Source organism: Phyllostomus discolor, chromosome 14, assembly GCF_004126475.2.
Source record: "Phyllostomus discolor isolate MPI-MPIP mPhyDis1 chromosome 14, mPhyDis1.pri.v3, whole genome shotgun sequence".
Taxonomy (NCBI): Eukaryota; Metazoa; Chordata; class Mammalia; order Chiroptera; family Phyllostomidae; genus Phyllostomus; species Phyllostomus discolor.
Genome location: NC_040916.2, coordinates 22,895,264 through 22,923,201, shown reverse-complemented (window position 1 = coordinate 22,923,201; position 27,938 = coordinate 22,895,264). Strand labels below are relative to the sequence as shown.

Genomic DNA, 27,938 nt, shown 5'->3' with positions numbered 1-27,938 from the left:
CTCTAACTTTACATTTGACAGATGAAAATATTTTTAATTGCTTCCCTTGGGTATTTTAATTATATAGTCATTTCATCTGCATTTCTTAATGTATTCAACAAATACTCGCCGTGCAAATCCTGAGACGGCTGAGAACAGAGGCCCGTTGCCCAGAATAGGAACCACCTCCTTTGCCCCGGGGGTTTCTGGTGAGTGTGGACACGGGACACATGTTCCCCAGCATGTTGTGCTTTCAGAAGGTACTGCACACGCTTCTTCCTTATACAATAGTTACTGTTTGTTTTTCCTGGTGAAGAACTACTTCATTCCTAACCTTTAAAAGATTTTAAAGCCTAATAAATAGATACTTAATATCGTTGAGTACCATTTTGGCATTTTTAAAAAGATTTTATTTATTGATCTTTAGACAGAGAGGACAGGAAGGGAGAAAGAGAGGAAGAGAAACATCAATGTGTGATTGCCTCTCGTGCGCCCCCTACTGGGGACCTGGCCCGCAACCCAGGCATGTACCCTGAATGGGAATCCAACTGGAGACCCTTTGGTTTGCAGGCTGGTGCTCAGTCCACCGAGCCACACCAGCCAGGGTCCATTTTGGCATTTATTGAGATGATCATTTCAGAACCTCTTTGTCTTGACTACCCTTACATTTATAGATTTCTTGTTTAAGCATCCTTGCATTTCTAAGTTATACTTGATTATAGTAACTTATTCTTTTACTGGACTGCTCAAGTAATTCCACTAATTTACCCAGGTTATTTATATTTCTTTCTCTGTCTATACATCTAACTACGGATGTTGAGTTAGCAAGTAAAAGCAATACTAGCAAGCATAAAAAAGACAAACTCTGTCTCTTTTGGCTTTCTTCTATTACCTTTTAAAACTTAAAAACCCAGTGATGCATTTAGTTTCTGTTTCCAGTTGAGGTGGGCTGCTAGCCTGCCTTTTTCGAAAGGTTATGTCTTAGCATCGGGGTTCAGAGGCAGCAGCCTGGGCAGGGGGAGCTCGGGCAAGGTCACCCTGAGCTGTGGGTGCACCGGGTCCAGAGACATGGGCTGTCCCAGTGCACAGGGACTGCTCCCAGCCATGTGGACACTCAGTGTTCTGATGCAGAGGTTTTCCTGCCCAAACCCTAGACGCTCTGATAAACGGATTGCCAGTCACAGGGCATTCACTCTGGAGTTAACGATGATGAGTAGTTGCCATTTCTTTTGGCCATTAATTATGTATCAGAATCGTGGGCCTTAAAGGTATTTTCATTTACACTTTATAAGAATCTCCAGAGATAGATATTATAATTCCTATTTTAGAGCAAGAGCCTCAGCAAGGTTGAGTGATTTGTCCAAGGGCACGCTGCTTGTCGGAGTGGGGCTGTTACTGGTGTCTTTCTGACATGGTTCATGTTGCATTTTTAAAACAGGAAACTTGAACTGCTTGCTGTATACACTCTATATTTTATTTTTTTATGGAAATGGATTACCAGTATGTGAATAGTAAATGTAGAAATTGGTTAATTCGTAGTTATCATCTACTTTCCACCATAACATCCAGTCTGTCATAATTAACTGCTTGTCTCCACCTGCTGCTGTTTTAGTGGTTAACCCAAGTCCAAAGTTACTTACAGGCCCCACAGCTCATTGCAGGTATTTTGTTTTAGGACATCTAGTCCTTAGTGCAGAAGAGCATTGTGAGACCCCACCCAGTGTTGTGAGGAAGGTGAGAAAATCACCGCCTCTGTTTTACTAATGAAGGTGACATTTGTAAGTGGCACGGTCACCGTACTGTGGACCCAGCGAGGGGATTCGTAGTGCAGAGTCCCCTGGATACAGTTATTTAGAAATGCCCATGTGCACGAGAGCCCTGAGGACTCCCGGGCACCCCCCGCAGAAGCTGTGATCCTGGGGGTCTGCGGCGGGGCCCAGGCTGCTGCCTTTGAAAGAGCTACTGCAAGGCGAAAGTTTCTTCAAAGCTGTGGGTCTTGGAGTCACACAGTGAGACCCACTCGTAACCAGTTCATCTAATTCTCTCCCTGTTTCCTTTCCTTTGTCTAGGTTCCTTTTCTTCTTCTTTCTCAGGCTCCTTTAGTGGAGAAATTACCTATCATGTATCAATTACCTATCATTGTCTAAATGTTTGCTCAGGGAGCCTTCGAACAGGCCTGAGCCTTGGCTGCTGCTGTGGGCAGAGTCACTCAGGGCTGGGCCGTGTTTCCCTGCTGCGCTGTGGGCACCCAGCGCACACGCCAGCACAGCTGGCCCTGGCCTTTCAAGAGCCCGAGAACCCCACCCCCGCCCCCAGCTTTATTTGGATATAAATAATGCATAACATTGTGTGAGTTTAGGGTGCACAGTGCAGTGATTTGATGTATGCGTATCTGAGGGCCTTCACAGACGAGCAGAGGCTGACATTCCAGTAACACCTCATTTCATTGTTACATGAACGATGTCCCTCCCGGGCTGAGGGGAAACCACCCAGGTGAAACCTTTGCACCTGCCAGTGCGTATCGGCCCATCTCTCAGGCCTGGGACCCCTCCTCGATTTCCAGTAGGTTCCAGGCATTCCCACAGACCCCTTAGAATGTCACGTACCTACCAAGCGCATAATTTTAGTTCAGGAAAGTGTAACCAGCAACACTGCGTTAGAATGTATCAGCTGGGGGAGCCGGACAGTGGGTCGTTGGGGTTTCCAGGGGGTTTGAGGGTCGCCAGCACCGAAGGGATGCGCCTCTCTGGGGGATGATTTGGGTTCTGATTCCTTGATTATTGGACACAATGTAATAAATAACTGAACTTCCAAAGGTCCTGGATGGGACAACTTTCTGTTCAATGGATAGAGATGTAGAGGCTGTGTACCTGTATTACGGTAAGACCTTGTCCAAATATTCCCACATTTACTGCCTATTTCATTGAGAGGTCAGATGGCTTTTGTCTTCTGGGATTCTTGTAAAACTTGTATCTGGGTGGGGGGAAAGGTAGTTTGTGCCGTCTACAACTCTCATCCAGGCTGCTGTGAATCCGGCGTGTGTTTGTCAGGTTGCTGCCCCTTGAATACACGCACGACTCAGAAAGTCCAGCTTGTCTCTCTTTTATGCCCTCCCTCCCTCCCTCCCCCCCTTCCTTCCATCTTCCCTCCCTCCCTCCCTTCCTTCCTTCCTCTTTTCTTTGTCTTCCTTTCCACAACATTCTGAAATTGTTGTATTTACCACTTTTCTTATGTTGCTATTTTTTCTTAGCTTAAAGATTGAGCTCACATTTATTTATTCATAGACTTAGACTTTCTAGTTGCTCAGCCACTGACCTTCCAATACGAAGTCCAGAGCCATTTTTGCCCAATTCTCCAAATTCTGAGAAAAGTCAAAGAGCTATTATTCTAAACAAGCATGAGCCAGATTTTATCTCTTCACAGTCAGTTGACTGCCCTTCGACACCACATGCATTTCCATTTAGGAGGGAAATGACTGAATTAAAGGTGGTGTATTTCTCCTCAAAGAAAATGAAGAAACAACTATTCTCAATAGAATTACCACTGCTGATTGAGGTTAAGATGACTTGAATTGGTGGTAATTTGTCTCTATTTTTTTTTAGAAGGTATTGAGACTTTTTCAGCATAGAGTTTCCAGCCCAAAAATGATAGTTCTCTGACCTTAGACCACCTAAGTCCGTTTTTGGTTGATCTAATGTCTGCTCCAGAATTATGTCTGTTTAAAGCAGTGGCATGGGAAGAGCATAGTAATTCCTTAATTTGGGGGCCTCTCTTTCCTACCTTCGCCCTCCCATTTTTTTAAAAAAAATGCATTGTCTTGAAATAATTGATATTGAAGAGGATGAAAAGGTAAGCCGTAGAGTTGTTAATGTCTATGTAGATCGGAGCGGAGAAGGTGTTATTTTTAGTGTAAGAACACGAGTAGCCTTGTTTCACATGGTGCCCGTGGCTGTAGTGAACTAACAGTCACTGCTTACCTTCCCCTTCCTCTCTCACAGTTTCCCTGTGGCTTCTCACAAGAGAATTTGTAGATCACAGGTGTCGGGTGAGTGGGAAGGGTCTGAAGCGCGTTTCTCTGCCTTCTCCTCCTCCGTGACGTAGGCCTTATCTTTCCCATGGCACAGCCCGCATCCTCACTCTCCACGGAACCTTGACGTCAGCACCCGCTTGACCAGCAGGGCAGGACGGGTTTTATCTCACCTGTTGAATGCTGTTGCCTACGAGGTTAAGAAACTGGTGTTTCTGTTACACGAACAGACCATAGTCGAGCTACTCTGCTGGCTTACAAGATGGTAATTTATTAACCAAAGGCGCTTATTTTATAAAAGGATCTAAATTCACATTAAGTACTTTTCAAGTGATTATGTTAGTTTAATATTAACCATCTCCTGCAAGCCTGCTGGAATTTCTTCTCAATGTTTTCCCAAAGTGTATTTGTTGGGTTGATTTTTATCCTCATGCTTTCGCATTCATTCATTCACTCACTCACTCACTCACTCATCCCACTTTGAATGGCCGCGGGGCATCACACAGCAGGGAAGTTGCCAGTTTGTGTCCTGCAGGCGCTGTTTTTTGCACGTGTCTTCCTATCGCTCTCATTTTGCCCAATATTTAAAAAGACTTATTTTTTAAACCTCTACATAAGTAACAGACCTGGATGGAATTGCCTCTCTCACTTAACTTCCGTTTTTATGGTTCCGTTAGATAGGAGTTTGGGGTCATGCAATACTTTACAGGTAATGTGATTAACGAACCGCCCGTCAGAAGCAATTGGAGAGTCTCTGCCCTTCGGAGGGTCTCAGACTTCAGGCACGTCAGTTGTGATTTCTCATTTTACATGTGCACGTGCCCTGGTCCCTCTCCTTCCTCATCAGAGCCCCTTTCTCCGGACCCATATCATACACCTAACTCTTCATCGTTGGATTGTTCTAGTGTTCCATTTTGCTATGCACGTGCCTACCAATGTCCTCATGAGACTCTGTAGGGTTTTGTCGACCAAGTACGGGTGCAGGACTCACCATAAACATAAACATAAACATAAACATACTTCAGTGTAATGCAGGCCTATTTTGATGTACAAGATAGGTATAATCCTTGAGATGTCTAAATTCTTACTAGTCTTTCACATACACTTTTAAATTATTTTGTGTCTATATTAGTGAGATTGTTAAATTCGGGTCTTCCTGAAAAGTAAACGCAGAAAGAATACCTACTCCACAGGTTACAGAGCACCTTCTCTGCCCTCAGGTAAAAGCCATTTCTTTAGGTCAGGGAGGGGCACACACAGAGCAGCGGGCAGTGACACCCGTCAGAAGGGAGCCCCGAGCACCAGGGAGCAGACGCCTCTTATTTTGACGGCACGGCGTGGTGGTCTGCAGGTGGGGTTTGGGGTTCCTGTGGGGCGAGGGGCTGCATCTGGACTGAGGCTTCATTTCTTCTCTTTGTGGCTCTCGCCTTGTCCTCAGCTGCAAAAGAATGGTCATCGATAGCCCGTGTGTGGATGTGTGCACGCGCAAGTCCGTGCGCTCGCTGTAGTGTTTTTAGATTAATTCATTAGAGTGGGCTTCGTGTGTGTGTGTACGTTGGGGAAAGACATGTGCTCTCCATCAGGACTTCTACTTTGACTGGACTGGATATTTTAGAAAGTGTTGCTTGTGGTTTAAGTGTTTTTAATTCCATGACAGCAGGCTGGGAAAAATCAGTATTTCACAGCAAATATTGGAGATCGTTTATTTGACTTTACTTTCAAAGGCTGATCAATAATAATTGTAGGTATATTAATAACAATAACTACTTAATGTTTGTGTAGAATTTCAAGATTTATTGAAGATACAATAATTAAGTGATTTTTTTTTTTGTGGTCCCAACATGCTCTACCCATATTCATTGTTACTCTGCATGTCAGCGCCTCTGTCCCGGGTGCCTGCATTTTTGTATCCTGGTGGCACCTCCCAAGCCTTTCTCGGGGCATCTGATAAGCTCATTTACACTCAGATACAAGTCACTGATACAGTCTGAAGTATTAATATCCCAAAGGTCTTTGCATTTTTACAGCCAGAAGTGAAAAGCCTCCCCTTGCAGAAATCAGTCTGTACTAGTAGAGTTTTCTTGTGTGAAGGGGGGACGTTGTTTGTTTCTTTGTTTGTTTGTTTTAACTCATAGGAGCTTTTTCAGGTCCTGATAACCACACCCCCTAAGTGTCTACAGCTACACTTCTGCCCCAGGTTAGCCCCTTAAGGTAATTCCATCTTCAGTGAGTTCAGAGCGCTTGATAAATTATTACTGATCTTTAAAGCACTCTACTTGTAGCAAACAGACAGCCTTTCCATCTGTTTGACAGCCGATAAAACAAACACAACATTTTAGGGAAGTAAATTAAATAACATATTTGAAAACACCTGGAAAAATGTTAAGGCGTTACACAAGCAGATTTTTATTGGTAAACTGCTTCAGACCTGACAGTTTAAGCAGTCTCACTAAATTTTTAATCAAGGTGCTAATTTATAATGGATAAGGAAAGTAGGAGAAGTTTATATAGAAATGTTTTAAGGATGAGCTGGGTGAAGAATTCTGATATTTCTTTATTCGAGTGCCCACGGTAAACTGTGCCTTTGATTTTTTAGGGTTCTGGGTGTCTGGGCATGGAAGGGTAACAGGGTAGACCATCCAGTGACCAAAGCCAAGGTGATGATGTCCGTGTTATTTGTAAGTTCATGGCTGAATGAGCCTCTCTTTGATGCGACCACCTCTGGAGAGGAAAAGGAAGGCAGCTCTTCATCGATAACTCGGGTAATTGAAAGAGGTGGTGTCCAGGGAACAGCCCCACGAGTTCCTGGTGCCGCGGGGAGCCCCGTCCGTCCGTCCGTCTGCAGACACTTCCTCCAGCAGAGGAGTTTCCCGGAGGGGCCCGAGGCCTCAGTGCCAACCTGCCCCGAACACCGGGCGAGCGGTTCCCGTGCCCGCAGGGCGTCCAGAGGGAGGAAGTGCCAGGGTCACGATGCGTCAACTCCAGCTCAGTTATGGAAACCGTGCTCCTTCCTGGGGTTCAGGCATTGGAGAGTTCTGAAAAAACGCCGTGTTATGGGACTTCCTCCATTATGTAATTTCTCTAGAGTAGATTGGTTAGGAAGTGAAACTACAGCTGCCTTCCTTAGATTTTACCTGATTTTTATCTTAAGGAGAATATTCTTTTTTTAAAAAAATATTTATTTATTTTTAGAGAGGGAAGGGAGGGAGAAAGAGAGAGAGAAAAGCATCAATGTGAAGTTTCTGGGGGCCGTGGCCTGCAACCCAGGCATGTGCCCTGACTGGGAATTGAACCTGCGATGCCTGGTTTGCAGCCCAAGCTGAATCCACTGAGCTACACCAGCCAGGGCGAATATTCTTACCTATTATTATTTTTTTTTCAAGAGAAGAGTGTTAACATTACTAAAAACCCCAGGTCATTTCATTCTTTTAGTTATGAGGAGACCTCAGGAATTTCCTGATTTCACGAAATGAATAGCTGCTCTGTTTGTAAAACGTTAATGTGGGAAGTCGTAGGGTAGATGTTAAGTGTCGGCAGAGATTGCTAGTTGTACCAGTGACAGAAGCAGTGTGCTGTCCGCTGACAATTAATCTGGTTGTAGCTGAAGGTGTGAGCAGCACGGGTAGACATGGGCTCTGCATCCGGGGACAGGGACCTGCAGTCCATCCAGGGACAGGGACCCACAGTGCATCAGGGGCGGGGCGCAGAGTGGAGCCCGCAGTGTGGGCAGAAGGAGGGGCGGCAAGTGAGCTCCTGAAAAGATGGGTGACATCCTTGGCCCCCCGGGAAATGCCCATGCCAGCCAGAAGAAGAAGTCGTCGCGCACCTCCTGGCGTGTCTGGCACGAAGAAGGCTGAGCACTCCGCGGGCCGGCTAGGGATGGCGTGGAGGAGCGGGCAGTGTCGTCCACGGAGGGTGACTGGTGGAAAATGGGACAACCACTTTGAAAACTGCTCGAAGACGGGACGTTCCAGCCTCCTAGACCGTGTGGGCCCAACTGTCGTGATAAATCTCTTCCCGTATATCTTTCTGACTCTTGTTGGTTCTGTTTCTCTGGAGAACCCTGTCTAACACGATTGTACATCAATTACACCTCAGTGAAGCTGTTAAAAACATGATGCGTCTCTTTACCCAATCGCTGAGTGTGTGGCCCAGTCGTACACAGAGACTGTTGCTTATTTGGGGTGTTGGGGACTCACGCTTTGATTTCTGGGCCCTCTGATTCCCAAAGAGGTTAGATAATAAACCCAAGGTTCAAGTCTCTGTAAGATTCCGTAAACTCTACTAGACTCCTGTCTGCCAAGTCTTTAGTTCGAATAACAGGACTTGGTGGTTCTTTATCAGTTGTGATGACCTTGGTGAGAGACGTTCTATCCTGTGTTTTTACTTAAAATGTGTGGCTACTCAGAAAAACACTCACGCTTTGATCTCCAGGCAGGACAACATGGCAGACGGCATATCTCTGCCCATTTTGGTGAACGCAGGACTCGGTGCCTACCTGGTTCTCAGCTGGTGAGGTAGAACCGAAACCATGAAATGTTTTACCTGCATGTTTTGCCTTCCACAAGCCTCATGTGCTGTCTACTTGCCTTTCTGCTCCTGAAATGTGCTCACGTGTGCCCAGATTTTCACTTGTTGGAGAAGAAATAGATTTTTGAATACCCAGATTTCTGAAGAGGCAGCCTTTCCGCTTAGGCAGCAAAACTGAGTGAGTTATCGGTGTGGCTGATGTGTCGTGCGACCTTGGCCAGAAGGGACCACATCTGGTCTCTCATTCTCCCCTTTGAGACGGGGTGTCCGAAGCAAAGCACCACCCGCTGGCACCGAGGCCACTGCCTTTCATGGCCAGGTTGTGCACGCCCGCTGCGGGAAGGGGCTCCCGGGTCCCACGTGCCACATGTCACACACCACACAGCTATGCCTAACGAGAAAGGTGACTCTCCCATAAATAAAAAAACGGGTGTCCTCCAAAGTCAGTACACAAGAATCACGATTTCCATCCTTTTAAAAAATACTTTTCTATTTTTAGGCCCTGGCCCAGTAGCTCCATTGGTTAGAGTGTCGTCTGAATATACCAAGGTTGTGGGTTCAATGCCCGGTCAGGGCACATACAGTAATCAACCCGTGAATGCATCAGTAAGTGGACCAACAAAGCAATGTTTCTCTCTCCTCTCTCTGTCAAATCAATAGATAATGAAAAATTTTATATTACAGTTGACATACAATATTATATTAGTTTCAGGTGTATAACCCTGTTATTAGACATATAACTTACAAGGTAATCACCCTCGATAAATCTAGTACCTGCCTGCCACCATGTACTGTTATTTAAAAAAGATTTTCATACTTTTAAGAAAGATGAAAAATGTGTTCTCTGCTCCCCCTGTCAACCAGAACTGTTTGTTTATCTGATCAGCATTTCCACACAGTTCTTGTGCAGTTTGCCCAGTACTCGAGGGCCTGGGGACGTGCAGTTGAAATAAAAGCCACAGTTTTTGTCCTGGGAGGCTCGGGCAGAACCGACAATTCCGAGATAAGCCGGGTGGTCGTAAAGGAGTCCAGGTGGAGGAGAGAGCCCCGTGGGTAGTTAGAGAGCCGTGTGGGTAGTTAGAGAGCCGTGTGGGTAGTTAGGATGCAGTGGAGGCTCCGTACCTCGGGCGGAGGGCAGGCTGGGCGATTTGCGGGCGGAGAGACAGAGGTAAAGTTACGTCTTGAGGGTGGGCCATGCAGGAGACAGTGGGGAGACCGCTCCTTCCAGTGGTGATGGGGCTGACTCGGTACCGGTTGGGGCCCAGTTAGCGACAACCCCGAAAACTTAAGGAGTTCGGAATTTGGCGATAGGAGACGGGAAGCCGTTGTAGACTTCCGAGCGGGGCGATGTCACGTGCTAAGAAAACACTCTCAGAATCCTGCCCAGAAGCCTTCCAGCAGTGCAGGCTCACGGGCGGCGGGCGGCCGTTTTACCCGGAGTGTAAACGGTTATTTAGGGCTGCTTAGGCATTCGCATTTATCCCCGAAGCTTTCGGAGTCTGGTTCCGTCCTCCCAGGCTCATTTTCGTTTGTGTCGTTCGCTCAGCCTTCTGTTTCAGCCACCGTGAGCGTGGCGCTTCCCAGGCTGCGTCTTCGGTCTGGAACCCCTTCTGCCGTCCTCTCTTCCTGCCTCATGTCTCTTCTCTTGGAAAAAGAGCTTCAGTGCAGACGCCACCCCTTCTCCAAACCTTCTCCAACACTCTGCTCTCCTCTGTTGTTTGTGTCTTTCCTTAGGCACAGACTTCTCTAGTAACGCCCAGCACATCGGTCCATAACTCGGTGGTTAGCTGACTGTCTTGTCTCGGGACCAGCGAGCTTCCCGAGGGCAGAGGCCCCCTGTACTGTACGCCCAGCACCGACAGCCGTCTCCCCTGCATTGGTAGCCGTTTGTCTAAACGCTCTTGAAGGAGTGAGTGGGTCCCTCTCCACCCCCCACCAAGTGCTGAATTGGAGGACTCGTGAGAGCCTACCCAGCACCAGCGGAGTGGGTGGAAATAACAGTGGAAATCTGTATTCCGTGAAAATCTGGTGACATGAAATTTGTACTTGGAACTTCAGTGGATGGACCGGTAAATTCCCTGGCTGGTTCGGAGGGACTTGTGTTGTAGCGTGAATCCTCAGATAGCTTCCTCCGTTGCTTCTTTGATGCCGTTGAAAGCGAAGGGCTCTCTACAACTGGGAGAGTGATCCGTCTCCGCGTCTTCAAATCGTGATTCTTCTCTCCCAGGGAGCTAACGTTTCCTTCTCTCGTCGTTCACGGCACTGATTTTACCGCCAGCACTCGAATAAAAAAGCACTTCCCTTTTTACTTTGTTTTAGTCTCTCGTTCAGAGAGGTTGTTGTTACGGCTTTTGGTAAGACATGGCTGATTACTAGAGACATTTACACAATCATTTTTTTTTTTTTTTGGAGAGAAGGAATTCAGGGCTTTAAAACAGTCGCATTTCCACCAAATAGAAATGGCTGTATTAGGTCTCTGCTGTAATCTGTATTAGACGCAGATATCTGTACTGTGGCCTCCGTGGTTCCGGAGGATGGATTTCTTCCAAACACCCTATGCTAGTGGAAGGGGATATTTGCAATTATCTGTAGCGCACAAGCTTCGCTGTTATGTTTCCCTTTGTAATTCAATGCCATATTTACATCTTTCAATTATCATAATTATCTATGGTTTTAGACGTTTAGGCAAATGATCTTGTTCTTTCAAGGATGCCAGTCACCCGAGCTCTACAGAGATAAGAGCTTTAGGAAGGCACTCAGGTGTACCGGTGCTCAGTTCTTTATTTCTAATCAGACACTTTTCTGCTTCCTCTTTCCTTCTCAAGTGTAACTAGAGGAATGCCAATAGCCACATCAGCAAGGTGTGGCTCCGGAAGAAATGTCCTTCAGAATAAAAAGCAGCGAATCCCTGCTGAGCTTCTGTCTCCGCCTTCTTCAGGAAGGCTGGGGGGCGGGGGTTGAGTTTCCTCACCTTTCACGTCCCGGTTTGTCAGGAAGGCGGCGGGAATCTGGCACCGCAGGCCTCACGCAGTCCCCGTGGGCCCTGCTGGCACGGAGCTCCGAGGCACGGCTGCCTCTCATGTTTTAGACCGTGACCTCCAATGAACGCACTGTTGGATCACATGAGTCTGGGGCGGGGACGTGTTATTATTGGTTCGCACGGAGCTTGCAGCCCACTAGAACTGCTGAGTCTTCTTGGTGTTTTGTTTGGGCTTCTAGTCATTAGAGTGCAGGACTTGACATTATTATGACAGTGACGTTGTTTTTCTCCATTCCACTGGTGATAGCAGCCTTTGGAGATAGCAGTGGATCCCGATTCTCTTCTCCGACTTGTTCACTGTCCCCTCTCTGTGGTTGTGACGAGCTTACCAGGGAGGGCGTGGGGGCAGGCCTTGTCAGAACAGGCTCTGGGACCTTCCGAAGTAGCAAGAGGACTTCGCTCCCCCTCACCCATTTCTTAACTCCCTCTGACTTCTGGGTGCCCAGTGTTATTCCCCGGGGACAAAAGTGGAAAGGGAAATCCTCTTACGATAGCAAAGTGACTGTCAGCCCCCGAGTTCCTAGTCACTTTGCTGCTTTGTATTCTCCCGGGTGGAACACAGTCCCCGCTGGGGGCAGTGACATTTTTTATATCTGATGAGCTTCCCTCTCCGCTAGCATGCCTGCTCCTTCCTACAAGGGGAGGCTCAGCCCTCTGGGACAAGCCCAGAACATTCTAAATCGCACCAGTGGAAACCATCAGCAGAAGATGGGCGACCTTTAACAAGGACATTTTCCCTCTGTGGCCCGTCCAGCAGGAGAAGTAGACCCGAGGAAACTGGGGCGACAGTTTGCGAGGTGGTTTTTCCTGAGATGGCTAAAAATACGTGCTCAGCAGAGAATTAATGAATGACAGAGACCTGATGCGAAGCCATTCTCTCTTCATTGGGGCTATTTAGCTCACTAATACAGTGTCGCCGCCATTCGAAGGTGGAGATGTTCTGTCCGGTGAACTTGAGTGCATGGTCTCCCTTGCAAACACCTGGCTCAGCGTGTTGACATTTAAGAGAACTGAAGGACTTACATGGGCAGCATTACCATGGCAGCAGCCTTCATCCCATAGTTCCAGATGGGTGGGCTCGCAGCGTCCCCCCTGCAGATCCGGGAGCTGCCGGGGAGGTGTTATTTCCTAGCCGGGGAGCAGTCACCATGAAAGCACTGTCTGCATGAATGTGCTGGCTAATGGACTCCTCGCTGGCAGGGAAGCTATGCACAGCTGTACTTTAGAAAATGTGACACATTCCCATTTATAAAACATGATAAATCCAGCCATTGCCCAAAAGAATATGATTCTCTAAAATGAGATGCTGACTTTCATCATTACACAGGACAATTAGAAAAGAACTCATTTCCCCGCCAGTGTGTGCCGAGCGCATCATATGTCTGAGGCCCTGGGGAAGACGCAGAGGAATCCGAGATGTGTAGGAGATCATGTTGGACCAGCAGGGATGCTCGGAGCAGAAGGGGAGCCCGAGACTTAAGTAGCCCAGTGTGGCCGATGAAATGATAAAGCTGCTGTAACCCCAGCAATAACCACAGCGATACATCGAATATGAGATGGCAGGGGAGAGGCCCCTGACTTAACAGTGAGGGGCAGGAGTAGCATCAGAGGAGAACTTTCTGTCGAAGAGATGCTGGCACTGAATCTCAGCGAGCTGGGAGAGTGGGTGTGTGTATGTATTTTTTTGTGTGCAAGTGTATGGATGTTTTTGTGGGAGAACCCAGGAAAAGGCTGGGCTATTCCTGGAAGTGGGTTGGAGCAAAAGCCTGGAGGTGAGCAACACAGCGAGGTGGCTGGAGCCTGTGGTGGTCGTGTGAGTGGGAGATGGGAAGGGTTTAGAATGGGGCCAAGGTATTTTGAGAAAGGAAATAGCAAAATCTGCTAGTTATACGAGCCCAAGTGGCTTTGGGACTTTCCATCAGGCAACACGGCAGATTTATGCTGTCACAGATAACAAGGAGCACCTTTTCCGATGCGGTTGTTTCTCCTGCGTCTCACTTCTATGTTCACGGTATAGATGGACTACTCCGAAGCACAAAAATCCATGACATCTTAAAATAATTTTTAAAAGGGATCCAGGAACATACACAGAGACCTCTGCTTTCTCGGTTAGCGGTGCCATGCTTACTTCAAATTCCTTCGACTGTGTTTGAAATTAAGGGCTCCCTGCGTGTTAGATGGGTTCGCTCACTTGCTCTGTGCTCCTGTACGAGTTTGTTGAGCTGGTGCAGCCGGTCCCCGGGAGAACTTGGGTGACGGCAGCGGGCAGGGCGGCTCTTGCCCCACCCACAGCAGCCTGTGCAGAGACGCATGCGCCCCTGATGACGGCACGGCCGCACCGTCCCGACTCGGGTCTGCCGTCACGGGCCCGGCACCGCGTTTTTGACTGTGGGACGCAGTTGGGGTGTGAACCTTGAGCAAGGGACGCCTACTTCCCTTCGTGGGGGGGTGATTGTAGGGGTGTCCCGGGTGAGGGAGGGAGGCTGCCGGCCTTTCGGATGGGCTCTTCGACGTCAGGGCACTACGAGGGGTTTTCAGCGCATTTGCGCATCGTCCTTCAGTAAGACGACGACCTCTGGGGGATGATCAAGCGCTGCGTCGTGGTGGGGGCGGCGCTTTTCTCCAGGGTCCGCGCGGTGGCGTCCTGTCCCAGGGCCCTCAAAACCGAGCGCGCCTGTTTCCCAAGCGAAGTGATTTACAGCTCCTGTGTTCTTCACTGTTTGTCCTTTTTCCAGCTCCTGTAATTTTTATCTGTTTTGAAAAAGTAACTCATCACCTCCATGGCTTGAGCCCCCTTTAAAGGAGGTGAGCATCTTCGTGAGCCTTCTATTAAGTTCCTGTTGAGATAATGGGGGACTATGGTAGCTAAGCATCAATTTACATGCAAATTGAGTTGGAAAAAAAAAACAAACCCCACAGTACTGAGTTTCAGATCAGAAGTTTATTATTGTCATTTCTAGAGGTGCATTTCTGTTAGTCTCATTTCAACTGGCCACCCAGCACAGTGGGTTTTGCCAAGCCCTGGATGCTCTTGCAAAAATTCCTTGGGGTTAAAAACAAAACTCACTTAAGGGAGACCTCAGAATATTTTAAATGTGCACTCATCGACCTGTTCTACTGAGTTTTGTTCATGTTAGGAACAGTTTTCAGTTTTCCCTTTTCTTTCTTCCCCCTCTTTTTAAGAAAGTTATGAAGAAATGGTTGAATTGACTGCTACATGACTGGGCTATAGAGTAATTGTTGCCCTTTATGTAGCAAAGGCCTCTTATCAGAGGAAGTTACTTTGCATTGTAGCTTGGTGCAGCCAGTTGTAAATAGCACGCTCAAGAATTTTCATATATTCAAGATAAAATCTTTATCCGTTGTGACGTCTGTTGCAACATGTGTCTTCTTATTACCAGGCTAAACCGTACTGACTAGTTAGATGGTTCTTGGGCCGTGGATAATAAATACAATGTTTCTCTGTGGTCCCCGGCAACATGGAGGTGACCGCTCTAATGAAACGGAGTTTAGAGAAGATGCGTCTCCCAGTTGCAAAAATCTGTATCTTATTAAAGTTTAATGTATCTTTCACAGCAGGCTTGCATGGGAAAGCATGGGACAATGCCCATGCTTTCGCTAAATGTGCTATGCACGCATAAATGTGTGTCCATGTGCAAACTTGGGCCAGAGGAGGAAACCCTTTCCAGGTAACATTGCAAAGAATGCTGTAGATAAAGACTCAAAAAGGGAATGACCTTGTAGAAAGTGACAAGCTGATCCTAACATTCACAGGAAGCCCGAAGGACCCAGCATAGACAAGGCAACTTTAAAAAATGACACCAAAGTTGGTGAATGAGCACTACCTGATTTTAATACTTATTACAGAGTTAAAATAATCAAGACAGCGGGACACTGGCATGAAGTTAGACAGATAGACCAATGGGACAGAACAGGGTTCAAAATTGGACCCGCAGATAGACAGCAGATTTTTAATAATGGTGAAAAGGTGGTTTAGTGGAGAAAGGGAGACATTGTCAATGAGTGTTGTTGGAAAAATGGAATATTTATGTGTAAAACATGAACTTCTATTCGTATCCTTTATCATCCGGAAAAGTTATGTTGGCCCTGTTTGCAGCCGATACTGACCATCATCAGTCTTCCATGAAGACATTGGAGGAGTCTACCAAACGCACTAAGGTCCTGCCAAAATGTGTCGCTGGATGGAACAGCGCTGCTGATGACTGCCCGGCTGATGGGAACATTCCCCCTGGCCCAGCAGTCACGGTCCTCCAGTGTCTCCAGCCCTGGGCTGTAGGTCTGAAGCTTTCTCCGAGACTACCTTTGGTTACACGTTTATATCCTTGTGCTTCTGATATTGCTACTCACATCTCACTTATCAACCTCATTCCTTGTGTATCAGATTCTGTTGGGGAATAGTATTTTCATTTTGCAAAGCTTAGACTTTCTATTGTATCTTTTTACATTGAAATCCGTTTGCTTGGATTTTTCAGGAGAAAGTCTAGTCATTTCACTTGCATTTAGTCTGTGGATTTTTACGTGGCAAATCACCTTATATTCTGTTTTATTAGAACCCGAAGTGGCATTGAGTCTGTTGCTGTTTCTGAATTGGCACGCTGAGTTGCTCTTGAATAATATTGTCATAACTCGGTTATTCAAACCCTCTTTTTTACTTTCAGTTTCTGACCTTCCTGATTATCAGGAGGAAGCACAGAGAGGCCCAGGCAGCCAGAGTTAACACAGGACGCCTGTGATCTGCAGCTCAGGGAGTGCAGGGCTGCGGCCTCACCCCGGGCTGTTCCGGGTTTATTTTAGACCCAGGCCATACTCACTGGGCTGGATCTTTCAGTTCAGAGTAAAACACGAAGCCGCAAGTGAGAGTGGGAACACGGCTCACAAACAGACGCATTGCCACCAGCAAGCAGTGACAGCTGTGGCCCGGGGAGCAAGGGGAGGGACAAGGAAAAACGGCATAAAGGAAAATAAAACAATTTTTAAGTAAACGAAGGAATACTGGAATTACGTACAGAACACTGTTTAAGAATACAGGGAATGAACCCATACTCAATTTCTGTAAGTTGCAACAGCCATTTGTCAGCCCCTACCTTGCCCTTCCAACAGCTTTTAACAATATTGATCACTCTCTCCTCCCGGGAGCACACGCTGTTCTTTTGGCTTCCATGACGCCAAACACTCCTGGTTCCCGCCCCCCACCCCCACCCCCCCAGCCTCTCCGCCTCTCCCGTCTCTTTCGCTGATGCATTATCTGTTGCCTGGCCTTTGAGGCTCGCCCCTGCCCCAGGCTCTCCTCCGTATCTTTTCCTTTCTCCCGCAGACACTCTCTTCTACCCTGTGGCCTCAGTTACAACTCCGGCATCTAGGACTCTCAGCATCTGTAGCTCCAGAGCTACACTCTAGACTCATATTTCCAACTGACTGCTCGAAACTCTAATCGGATTTTCAGAGCTGCCTCACACTCAGTATGTCAAAAGCCATGTTGATGGTTATTTGCTTCTCATACCTACCAACCTCCAGGGCCCCCCAGGGTTTATTATTTTTTTTTGATCCTTTCAGTTATTTATGCATTCATTTATTTGTTCTTTAATTCAGTGAATGTGTACTGAGTGCCTCATACACGCCATTCATTGTTTCAGGCACTGGGAGTACGGCAGGTAACGGTCCTGGTTGTCCTGCAGCTCACAGTCCAGTGGGTGAAGATGGACAATAAAAAAAAAAAACGAGGAAAACTTAAGCTAGTGATTGTGTGCGCTGAAGAAAAGAAGCTGGAGGCTGTGACGGAGTGTGGCTGAGCCACGCCTTCCCTCTGCCCCAGAAGGCCACGTTTCTAAAGAGAGGACCTTTTGAAGGAGAAGTTCACGGCAGGAAGGAGCCACCCAGGCAGAGGTCTGGGGGGAGCCTCCGCCACCCCCCAACCCCCAGCAGGGGCGGCTAGCAGAGAGGCCTGAGTCGGGAGTGACCTTGGTGAGCTGGAGGAGCAGGAGGGGGGTCCTCGCAGCTGTATGGAGGATGGAGACAGCGTCAGAGACGGAGACAGGGGTCTGGTGGTCCAGGACTGCCACCAGGGAGCCTCAGGGAGAGGAAGATTTGGGATTTTCTTACTGCACTGGAAAACCAAGAAAATGTTTTAAAAAGAGGAGAAAAATGACCTGGTTTATGGTTTAGAAAGACCTGTTTAGCTTCTGGGTGGAGAATGGGTTCACGGAACAAGAGTAGAATCAGAAACACGGGTTAGGATGCTTTCAATAAGGTAGCGCAGGTGAGAGGTGGTGCGGGCCCGGAAGCCCGAGGGCATGTCTGGGGGAGCAGAGGAAAAGAGGGGTGCAGACACAGCTGGGGGCTCTGTTTGGTTTGAGCACTCGATTCAATGGTAGTGTCAACGACTGAGTCGTGGAAGACTGGGGGGGCGTACACCTGGATGTGGGGAGGGGATGGGCTGGGGACGGGGGCGCAGCAGGGATTTAAAAGTTTGGTCTTGGACATGCTTATTCTGAGATATTTATTCGACATAGTAGAAACTTTAGAAAAGATTTTATTTATTTATTTTTAGAGCGAAGGGAAGGGAGGAAGAAAGAGAGGGGCGGAAACATCGACGTGCGAGAGAAACCTCCATCGGCTGCCTCTTGCACGCCCCCAACCGGGGACCTGGTCTGCAACCCAGGCACGTGCCCTGACTGGGAACCGAACTGGCCAGCTTTTGGTTCACAGAATGACTCCCAGTCCGCTGAGCCACACCAGTCAGGGCTAGATGTAATGGGAATGTGTTAGACACGTAGAAATGCCAATTAAAAATAAGCATTAAATACAGCGTGTGCATCTAGAGGGTAGGGGAGAGGTAAGTGTTTGAGGCATGAATCTGGGGGTACAAGTTGTGTAAATATGTTCACGTTTTAAAGGCCAATAGATTGGGTGAGCTGGACCAGAAAGGCTCGCCATGGCAGAGGAGGAGCAGGGCGGAAGAAAGGCTGGTGCGCTGCAGAGTTAAAAATGTGGCAGGGAGCAGGAGGGAGGGACAGTGAGCAAAGGGCGCGGAGAAGGAGCCGTCGGTGGGGAAGAGGGAAGGAGGAAACCCAGGGAAGCTGGAGTAGCGGGCGGCTGTCAGCGAAGAGAATGTTTCCAGGAAAAGGAGGGAAATCACGTCAGGTGCCACGGAGGCCTGGAATAATTATCCGCTTCACAGTTTTTGGCCAAATGCTCGGTGATCTTCTCATTCGGTTTCGGTACTTGGAACATAGTTCATCTCTTGATTGTGCTTTACATGGACTGTGTGTGAGCATGAAGTAAAGTTGGTTTTTGCTACCCTCTTTGAGCGCCTTTGAGAAAATAAGGGACTGAATCGAGCTGCGTAGGTATTGCAGCCGCTGATTGTCTGATGGTTGTTTTGCTTACTTGTCGTAGAATGTTCCACATGAATCCCTATCACTGGGGGGACATCCGTCAAATGCTGGGCCCGGTCTCATGGGCCGGCACCACTCTGGTCATCTGGGGCCGCTTAATCCGCACACCTGGGCTCCGCCCCACCCAGGCTCTTGAACCGGCCCCGTGGCTGGGCAGTGGCTGCCCAGGCAGCATTGCGATTGGCCTCCCTTCATCCCGGGTCTCTGTACGTGGCTTTGGCTTTGAACGCTGTGAGAATGGCCCCACCTTCCTCTCTGGGACTGAGCCCTCGTTTTGGTTTTCCGCCTGGTACCGTCTCGCTCGCTGGGGTCTGGAGTTCTGTTCTGATCTCACGCTCTGCGGGGGAGTCTCGGAGCCCCGATCCCAAACCCTGGTCTCTGCCAGCTTCCCGGCACCTGCCTTTTGTCCGCTCTGAAGTCCCCGCTCTCCTTCCGCCCACCCCTCCCACCCGATTGTTCTCGACCGACCTCCCACCGAGACCTCTACCTTTCACCCACTGCCGGACTTCCTCCCTCAGGTTGATTGTTTGCTTCCTTAGATGTCGTGTGTGTGTGTGTGTGTGTGTGTGTGTGTGTGTGCTGTCTCCCTGAGGGACACAGTTGAGTTCTGCTCCGGATCTGGGTCTCCGTAATCCACGCCTCCCTCGCCCTGCCACGCACTCGGCCACAGCCCAGGACCTTGCCTTCCGTGGGGAGTGACTCGAAGGCGCGACGGAGGCACGTTTCTTTCAAACTGGCTTTGCTCAGTGTTACCGAGCGAGCCGCCTTCGAGAACGGAGAAACGCACAGATGTTCCTGACTCTAAATAGGACGGGCGCCCGGGAAGCCCGGCTGGGTCAGCTGCCGCCTCTGCCTTCGAGGAGGACGGCTGGTGTTCAGTGTCGCTGTGGCCCCCGCCCCTTCCAGCCGGCGCTTCAGCTCCGTCGCGTTGCAGACTGTTCCCTGTTCCCGTGGCCTCTGGACTCTACGTGCACTGGAGCCCCGTGCTCACAAAACATGAAAACAGTTTGGAAATAACACCCCAGCTGACGTGGCAAAGACCCCGGTTCTTCAACATAAAAATTGACCAGAGGTTACGTGCCCGTGCTCCATATTTATTCCTTTCTAATTAACCTCGATTAATCGAAACATATGTGGGTTGTCTGCCATGGAAGGGCGTATTGGAAATATTTAAATTCTTCTGGTCACGCTGTGCTTTTCACAGATGATTGGAACGCTGCCCAGGCGTAAACCCTGTCATCCTTCCTCCAAACAGTTTGCTGCTTGTTTTACCCAGCATCCTTTGTTTTTTCATGGCCAGTGGAAATGGCCGTGCTGCAGTGTTTTACTGGGAAATAAAAATAAAGGAGAGTGATAGCTCTGACTTTCTAATACCCTCTCCCCCCAAAAGATTATTCTTGATGTATAAAAAAAGTATCATAATCTTTGCTTCAAATGCAGTTTTTTAAAAAAGATTTTATTTATTTTTAGAGAGGGAAGGGAGGGAGATAGAGAGAGAGAGAGAAACATCAATGTGTGGTTGCTGGGGGTCATGGTCTGCAACCCAGGCATGTGCCTTGACTGGGAATCGAACCTGCAACACTTTGGTTCGCAGCCTGCGCTCAATCCACTGAGCTACGCCAGCCAGGGCTTAAATGTAGTTTTAAAAAAAATTAAAAATTTTTAATTTTTAGAGAGAGGGGAAGGGAGGGAGAAAGAGAAGAAGATATACATTGGTTGGCTGCTTCTCGTATGCACCCAGACTGGGGACTGAACCTGCAGCCCAGGCACGTGCCCTGACTGGGAATCGAACTGATGACTTTGCGGGAGGATATGGGACCAGCTGAGCCACACCTGGGTCAGGGCGGATGGAGGTTATTTTTAACGTTGTTAGCGACCCAGGAGAACTAGGAGTTTCATTTTGTGAAACCAAAGACGTATGTGAGTTTCAGCAAGACAGGTTTGTGGTGACACGCGGTATAATTTCTGGGCCAGTTTCAGTACTTGCATGCACACAGCCTGCATCCTTGCTGGGGACTTGGGCCTCAGAACTGGAATCACTCCGCAGACTGACGCTGGGCGGAGGCCTGGAGTTGTTTGAGAAAGAGAGCATTTCCCGCGCCCATCACCCCAGCACCTGGGGTGAAAGGGGTGCCAGGTGAGCCAGGAGGGCCGTGCCGTTGGCAGCTGTACCTTTCCGTGAGGAAGGAGGTATCTCAGAACCACCAATGGGTTTTGTTAGACCTCCAGACATGTTCGTTCGCTGTCGTATAAAAGTCTCAGAAGACTCACCTGTAGTAGCTCTTGCAAGGTCTCAGCTGTTGGTCAGCTAGTTCATCCTGCTCTGAAGGACGAACCATTTCCCGGGAGGCCCTTGGGGACTCAGAGAAAGGATTTTGTGGCTCCTGCCTCTTTGGGTTCTGGGGCCCAATGGCACCACGGTGGTGGCTGGGGTGTCCCCTCCCAGCAAGATGGTCTTTAGCACCAGCTGGTTGTCCTACAGGTCCACCCAATCTGGACACCACCTGGCCAGAGGTAGCGTGAGATTCCACAGGTTGATGGCTCCGTCCTGGGAGACTGTCCCTGTCCTCTGCCACCCCCGTTCCAGCCCCCAGCCCCAAGCCCGGGCTTCTGCAGACTGGCTACAAGCCGGTGGTTCCAGTGGACCCCTCCCACCCAGAATGCCCATGGCGAGTCCAGCCGGTCACCTGTGCTTCTGACCGACTGGCTGTAAGTCAGACGTGCCCATGACCTTCTTCTCGGGTTCAGTGAATTGGCTACTCACAGCGTCTCACAGAACTCAGAGAAACGTTTCCTCACTAGACTGCCAATTTGTTGTACAAGGACACAACTCAGGACCAGCCAGGTGGGAAAGGTGCACAGGGCCAGGGCTGTGGGGAGGGGCCAGCTGCCCCCGCCCCACTTCTTTCCTCTCCTTCACAGCAACGTTTCTCGAAAGAATTGTCTATAATCAGTCTCCACTCCCTCTCCTCCCGGCCTCTCTGTCTGTTCCAAACAGGCTGTCCTCCACCCCACTCCGTGGTGACAGCTCTTGTCCACCTCCTGAAGGACACTGCCCCCCCACAGTTGCCCAGTTCTGTGGTCCATTCTTGGTTTTCTTCCCTGCCAGGTTGGCTGTGTTTGGTGCAGCAGAAGGGCCCCTCCCTCCATGGCACGCCCTCTTGGCTTTGGGCCACCTCTCTCTTGGTCCTCCTTCTGACTTGTTGACCACTTCTGTTCACTCTTCTCCGAGCCCCCTGGACCCCGCCACCGAACATCGGACAACCCAGGGCCCAGCGCTGTGACCCCTTCCCACCCACTCCCTGGCTCAGTGATCTCATCCACTCTCGGGACTTGGGTGAATTCCAAATACCTGTCCCTGGCCCATACCTCGCCCTGGATGAAAGACTCACGGATATGGCCCCGACGGCGTTTTTGTGCTGCTGATAGAAGCTGCCCCTTTCCGCGAGCACTCGACTGCCCTCTTCCAGAACCGTTCAGGGGAACACACACATCCCAGAGGAACTGGACTGTGTCTCCTGCCGCCGTGCGGCCCCAACCGCTCTCAGCAGCCGTCTCTCCACCTCCCCCGGCTGGGAGGACAGCGGCCTCGCGCAGCTGGACTCGATTCCCAGCCCCCAACCCTCACGCCCCTTCCTTTTAGTCTTTCTGTTTCAAAGTTCTTCCCCTTGGCGGGGTCGAACTTCTTGAAGTTACCCTTGACTCTTCTCTTTCTCCCATACTCCACCTTTGATCCACCAGCAAATCTTGTTGGTTTTCCCCTGAGAATGCATTCGAAATCAACCACAGCTCCCCCCTCCCGCTGCCGCTACCCTGGTCCGAGCCCCACCACCGGCCACCTCCGTTATTCCCAAAGCCAGCTTCCCCTTCGACTCCCCATGGTCAGTTCCCAACGCAGCAGCCACTGGCATCTGGCTGAAACCCAGGTCGCATCGCGTTTTCTCTGTACCCCAAACCCTTCGCGTGGTGTGCCGCCGGCTCGCTCAGAGTAAACGTCAGTCCTGACAATGGCCCACAGCGCCTGCACAGCCCAGGCCGGTCCTGCGGCGGGACCGCCTCTCCTACCCGTGCTCCAGGTGCCCCGGGGCCTCCTCGAGGTCCCTCCAGTACGCCCAGCGCACGCACGTCCGCTCCCGGCCGGGTGCCGGGGGTGCTTCCCCCTCCTTTTCCGAGTCTTGGCTCCAGTGTCACTGTATCATGTCCGAGAAGCCTTCCTCTCCCAAAGCATGAGACAAAGTAACCCCTCTCCTGCCACACTGGTGCCCCCCCCCCCTGTTATTGTTTCTTGTCATTAGAATGTAAGTTTCATGAGGCTAGACACCTATATTTCCCCCCCTCTGCTACATTCCCGCGGTCTGAAACAGTGTCCGCCTGCTAAGGAGGAGTCCCACACACATCGGTTAGAACACACAGGCATCTATCTCTACATCGACCTGTGGGAGACTGTCATTAAAAGGACACGAAGAAAGGTTCGAGTGGTTTTGCCCAGCTGTAATCCCTCAATTCCAAGACACAAGCATTTTCGGGCGTCCGGGGATGGGTTTAAACCTGACTTGACAATGGCATTGACTGTTCACAACGGGGCCTGGAAGGGCACGAGGTTCCTACGGAGAAAGCAAGTAGGCGCCATCTAGTGGCGACGAGGGAGACCACACTTGCGTTGGTCCCTGATCGAGAAGCGTGTCAGTTAATTCTATGCAAGCAATACTTAGGACGGCCATAATTCTCAAGTGCGAATTCCACACAGAATTTATCGATCTAAAATACAGTTCCACGTCTTCTGAATTATTTATGACTCCTTTCTACTTTATTACTTTTTGCTTGCTGGGATTTGACGTCCTTTGTTCCTCTTTATTTTTCCTCTTATTTTTATTCTCCACTTATCTTTAAATCCTTCGGTGCACACTGTACCGGCCTAGCCACTGAGTGGGCGGATCCAGACTCCATCTTCCGAGGATTTATATTCTAATAAAGGCAGCCCCCGTGAGGGGAGCGGTGGGGGGCTGGCCCAGGGCTGCGGCAGCCTCGTGGGCCCAGACTGCAGAAGCCCCAGGAGGCTTTGGGGTCGAGTGTGTCTCCACCACCCGGCCATGAGCTTCGGAGTCATGGTGTGCTGTTTTCCAGAAAGTGCGCAGGTAATTACATAGAGAAACAAAGAAAGCAGCACTCATGCCCATGCACACTGGCAGGAGGGACAAAAATTAAAGTCTCTGTCCGTCAAACTGTCCAACAGCTGGGCCATCACAGTGCTCCATCAGTTACAGCGGAGGCTCGTGGGCCCACTCCTGGGGCCACATGACCCAGTCCGGAGCAGCCGGGGTGGCGCTGGGCGGGGTGTGCTGCCACCCCGCGGCCCCAGGGGTGGGCGGACTGGCGGGGCTGGGTGGTGGAGAGGCCAGGAAGAGGGCCTAGCACTCAGTAGATGCCTCGTTTTTGTTTTTGTTTTTGTTTTTGTTTTGAGCGCTGCAGCTTGAAGCCATCTTTTCAGTCCCTGCCTTTCCTTTCGCTTTAAATGAACGTAAGCATCTATTGCGTGCTGCCTGTGTTTCCTCGGTGATGTAATCTCTACCCCCCCCCCCAGCTGATGCTCAGCTACTTGAAGACAGGGGACCCCAAGCTTGCCTGCCTATGGCCTCGCCGTGGTGGGCGCAGGTTACATATTTGGGGTGGGTGGTGCGGGGGCCGCTAATGGTGGTTTCAGCTGGCGTCTGGGCCCAAGCAGCCCCAGTGGAGCTGTGCTTCAGCTAGTTATTCGAGAAATGGCAACATTTGTTAAGGCTTGTGCCCTTGTAAGCATTATAATAAATGTTAGAGGTCCAATAGTACCATCTTCTTTTGAATTGTGTTATCACTTGCCTGATATCAAGGAAAGCAGGTATAGAAACTTATAGTACAGCAGTTCGTAGGATGCTACTGGAATTTATAAAAGACAAAATTTCTGCTTACTGTACAGTTATTTTATAGTTTTTTCCTTCTGCCTACAGATAATCATTATTTTTAGATCGCAGGTCGATATTTTCTTTGATGTAATACCCTTTGTTTCCTTGAGGAAATAGCTTTTAAGTTACAGAAATGGATGTGGTATTTGGAATAGCTAAGTTAGTTGTAAAGCGAAACCATTCCCCATATTCTTTCTTTTTAAAGAATTAGACAAGCTCTGTTTCTAAATCATCTTGCCTTCGGACGCTGTGTTTGTATAAACTTAGGATTTAGGGTTCCATCGTACTGAGGTGCTGGTACTGGTTGAGGACACTCTGGTAGGGTCAGTGGCCAGGCTCTGCGTGTGCCGTCCATGGAATTTCTCTGACCATCAGGTGCTGTTGTTTGTTTTATCATTCGGAGGACCCAAATTCTAAGTTATTGAATAGGCTAGAGGTTTAAGGACTGCTTGTAGGACTTAATTGCTTGCCTCAACATGAGCAAATTTAGCACCCTTGGCCTTTGTACCGTGTTCAGTATTTCTAAGGTGTTAACTGTGCCTGTTTGTGTAACTGCTGTGTTTCCCCATTTTGATGGGTTAGGAGACAGTATTGGATTCTGTGACTTGTAATTAAAGACACATCGTTTCCTTCTGCTTAACTGCGAGAGTGAATGACTCTAGGTTGTATTCATTTGTCTCTTTGTAGAATACGCTGAATTTCTTCATTGCAAAGGAAAAAAGTTTACAGATTTCGATGAAGTTCGCCATGAGATTGAAGCAGAGACGGATCGCGTGACCGGCATGAACAAGGGCATCTCCTCCATTCCCATCAACCTACGAGTCTACTCCCCCCATGGTAAGGAGATAATAACCAACTTCTTGTCCTCAAGTGCTTATGCTGCATTAACTAGCACCCGTTATTTGTATAGAAGATGGTTTGTTCTCTCAAAAAATACCAGGCTTCTAGAACAGTGTCTGGACACCCCGCCATCACCGCTATGGTCCAAAGAGCTCTCATCACAGGTTTGTTTACAGGGAGGCAGGAGGAGATGACTTTTCAAAAGATCAGAATTGAGTAAGTCATTAAAAATGTGTTCTTTATTTTAGACTTTTAGAATTCCAAAGAGGCACACATGAAAACTTCCATTTTTAAAAAAATATTTTATTTATTTATTTTTTTAGAGAGGGAAAGAAGGGAGAAAGAGAGAGAGAAACATCAATGTGCGGTTGCTGGGGGTCATGGCCTGCAATCCAGGCATGTGCCCAGACTGGGAATTGAACCTGCGACACTTTGGTTCGCAGCCCGTGCTCAATCCACTGAGCTACACCAGCCAGGGAAAAAACTTCCATTTTTAAAATATCTTCAGTCTTTGCAAAAACCCCAGCGGCGCTTGCTGCTGTGGTTGAGTCTTCCCTGTTTGGTTCTCCCGCAGCCCACATGTTCTCTGGTTCTTTTCCCGAGCAACCGACTGCGCTCTGTTCTCCAGCCTCTCAGCGGCCACTTGTAACGTAGAAACCGATTCGTGGTGCGGAGTGGGGAATGGTCTCTGTCCTGACTAAATTTCCATCGGCGTAGATTTTAATCTGCCATCTTCCGTCCGGGTCTGTGGCTTGTCCAGCAGAGCCCAAATGACATGGGCTCCGTGACCATGTCCCAGAAGACGTGGTGGCGATGCTCCCTTGTGCAGAGGACGACGGCCAAGTCAGGGAAGGTGTCACTGAGTCGGGGGCAGTTTCCTGCTCTCCTGAAGGGAGCCCCCTCCCTGAGACCAGCCATGTAGCCCCACAGTGACCTCACAGCACCATGAATAGCCAACAGCTTTCCCACGGGCTAGGAGGCTCCCCACCTGTAAATAACACGCAATGCTTTTGAAGGGAAGGGTAGACCCAACCCTGAGAGCTGGACGCCACTGGAAGGCCGGCAGTGCACCACATGAGACTGGCGGGCAGCGCACGCACATCTTGTTCACTGTTTACTTGTAGCCCCCTGCCCCCGGCGATGGGTGTGACATCACTTCCTCCATGGGGACGCTGCCAGGCATACAAATCGGTGCCTTTCAAACCATGTTAAAAAGGATCATTTGCCACCACACAGTCATATCATAAAAACTGCGAAAGCCTGCAAAGCCATTTTGTGTTCTTGGCTTTTTATCCTGCACGCCATGAGTTGGGGTTGTTCAGACGCAGCCTCTGTAAAGCTGAGCATTTTACGTTACCACTAACGGGGTCGGCGTCTCTCAGCACAGAGGGCGCCTGGGACACTCCTCCTTTCTCCCCTGCGCGCAGTGTTAAATCTCACCCTCATCGACCTGCCGGGGATCACGAAGGTGCCCGTGGGAGACCAGCCAGCCGACATCGAGCATCAGATCAGGGACATGATCATGCAGTTCATCACGCGGGAGAACTGTCTGGTTCTGGCTGTCACCCCGGCCAACACCGACCTGGCCAACTCGGACGCGCTGAAGCTGGCGAAGGAGGTGGACCCGCAAGGTGAGTGCCTGCTCCCAAAGGTGGGAGGGGGTCGGTGGGCAGTGTCAAGAGCCTGGCTGTCTTTCCAAGTGACACCACTTCTCATAAGTTGAATTCCTCATTAGTCAAATTTGCCATGATGAATATCGTGTGAGGGCTTTTGGATGTAAGGTGCTGAAAGGAAAATAATGAGGGACTAAAGTCTAAACCTGTGCAAAAAATGGTAAGATTGACTGAGATCCGAGAAAATAGGCATTTCTAATCTTCATGAAATACTTATTGTGAAAAACCAGTGAAATAAATTTCTGGTACAGAATTCAGGCAGTCTTCATCGTTATTATGAGAGTTAGGTGAATATACTCCTAATAAAAAAACCTGTTTTTTATTTCTTTGCAACAAGAAGCTCTTTTAATGCATGGAAGATATTTAGGTTAACAGGAATTTATCTACTATTGGCATTGTACAATCCAGAAAAGTCCCTTATTTAAGCTGATGTCTGTTTTTTTTTAATTTCTTTCTCTAAGTGAGTAATAATTTATCGCCAGAGACTCCAGGGAG

At 49.1% G+C, this 27,938-nt stretch overlaps 1 protein-coding gene across 7 annotated transcripts in view; it reads left to right on the top strand.

The window, feature by feature from the left end:
• The window catches only part of DNM3 (dynamin 3), a 369,351-nt gene that overhangs the window by 54,838 nt on the left and 286,575 nt on the right, over positions 1 to 27,938 (top strand). For all 7 annotated transcript variants that reach the window (XM_028530855.2, XM_028530853.2, XM_028530854.2 and 4 more), the window contains exons 3-4: positions 25,618 to 25,767; positions 27,198 to 27,401. In XM_028530855.2, coding sequence (XP_028386656.1) covers positions 25,618 to 25,767; positions 27,198 to 27,401 — 354 coding nt within the window. The remainder of the gene's footprint in view (positions 1 to 25,617; positions 25,768 to 27,197; positions 27,402 to 27,938) is intronic.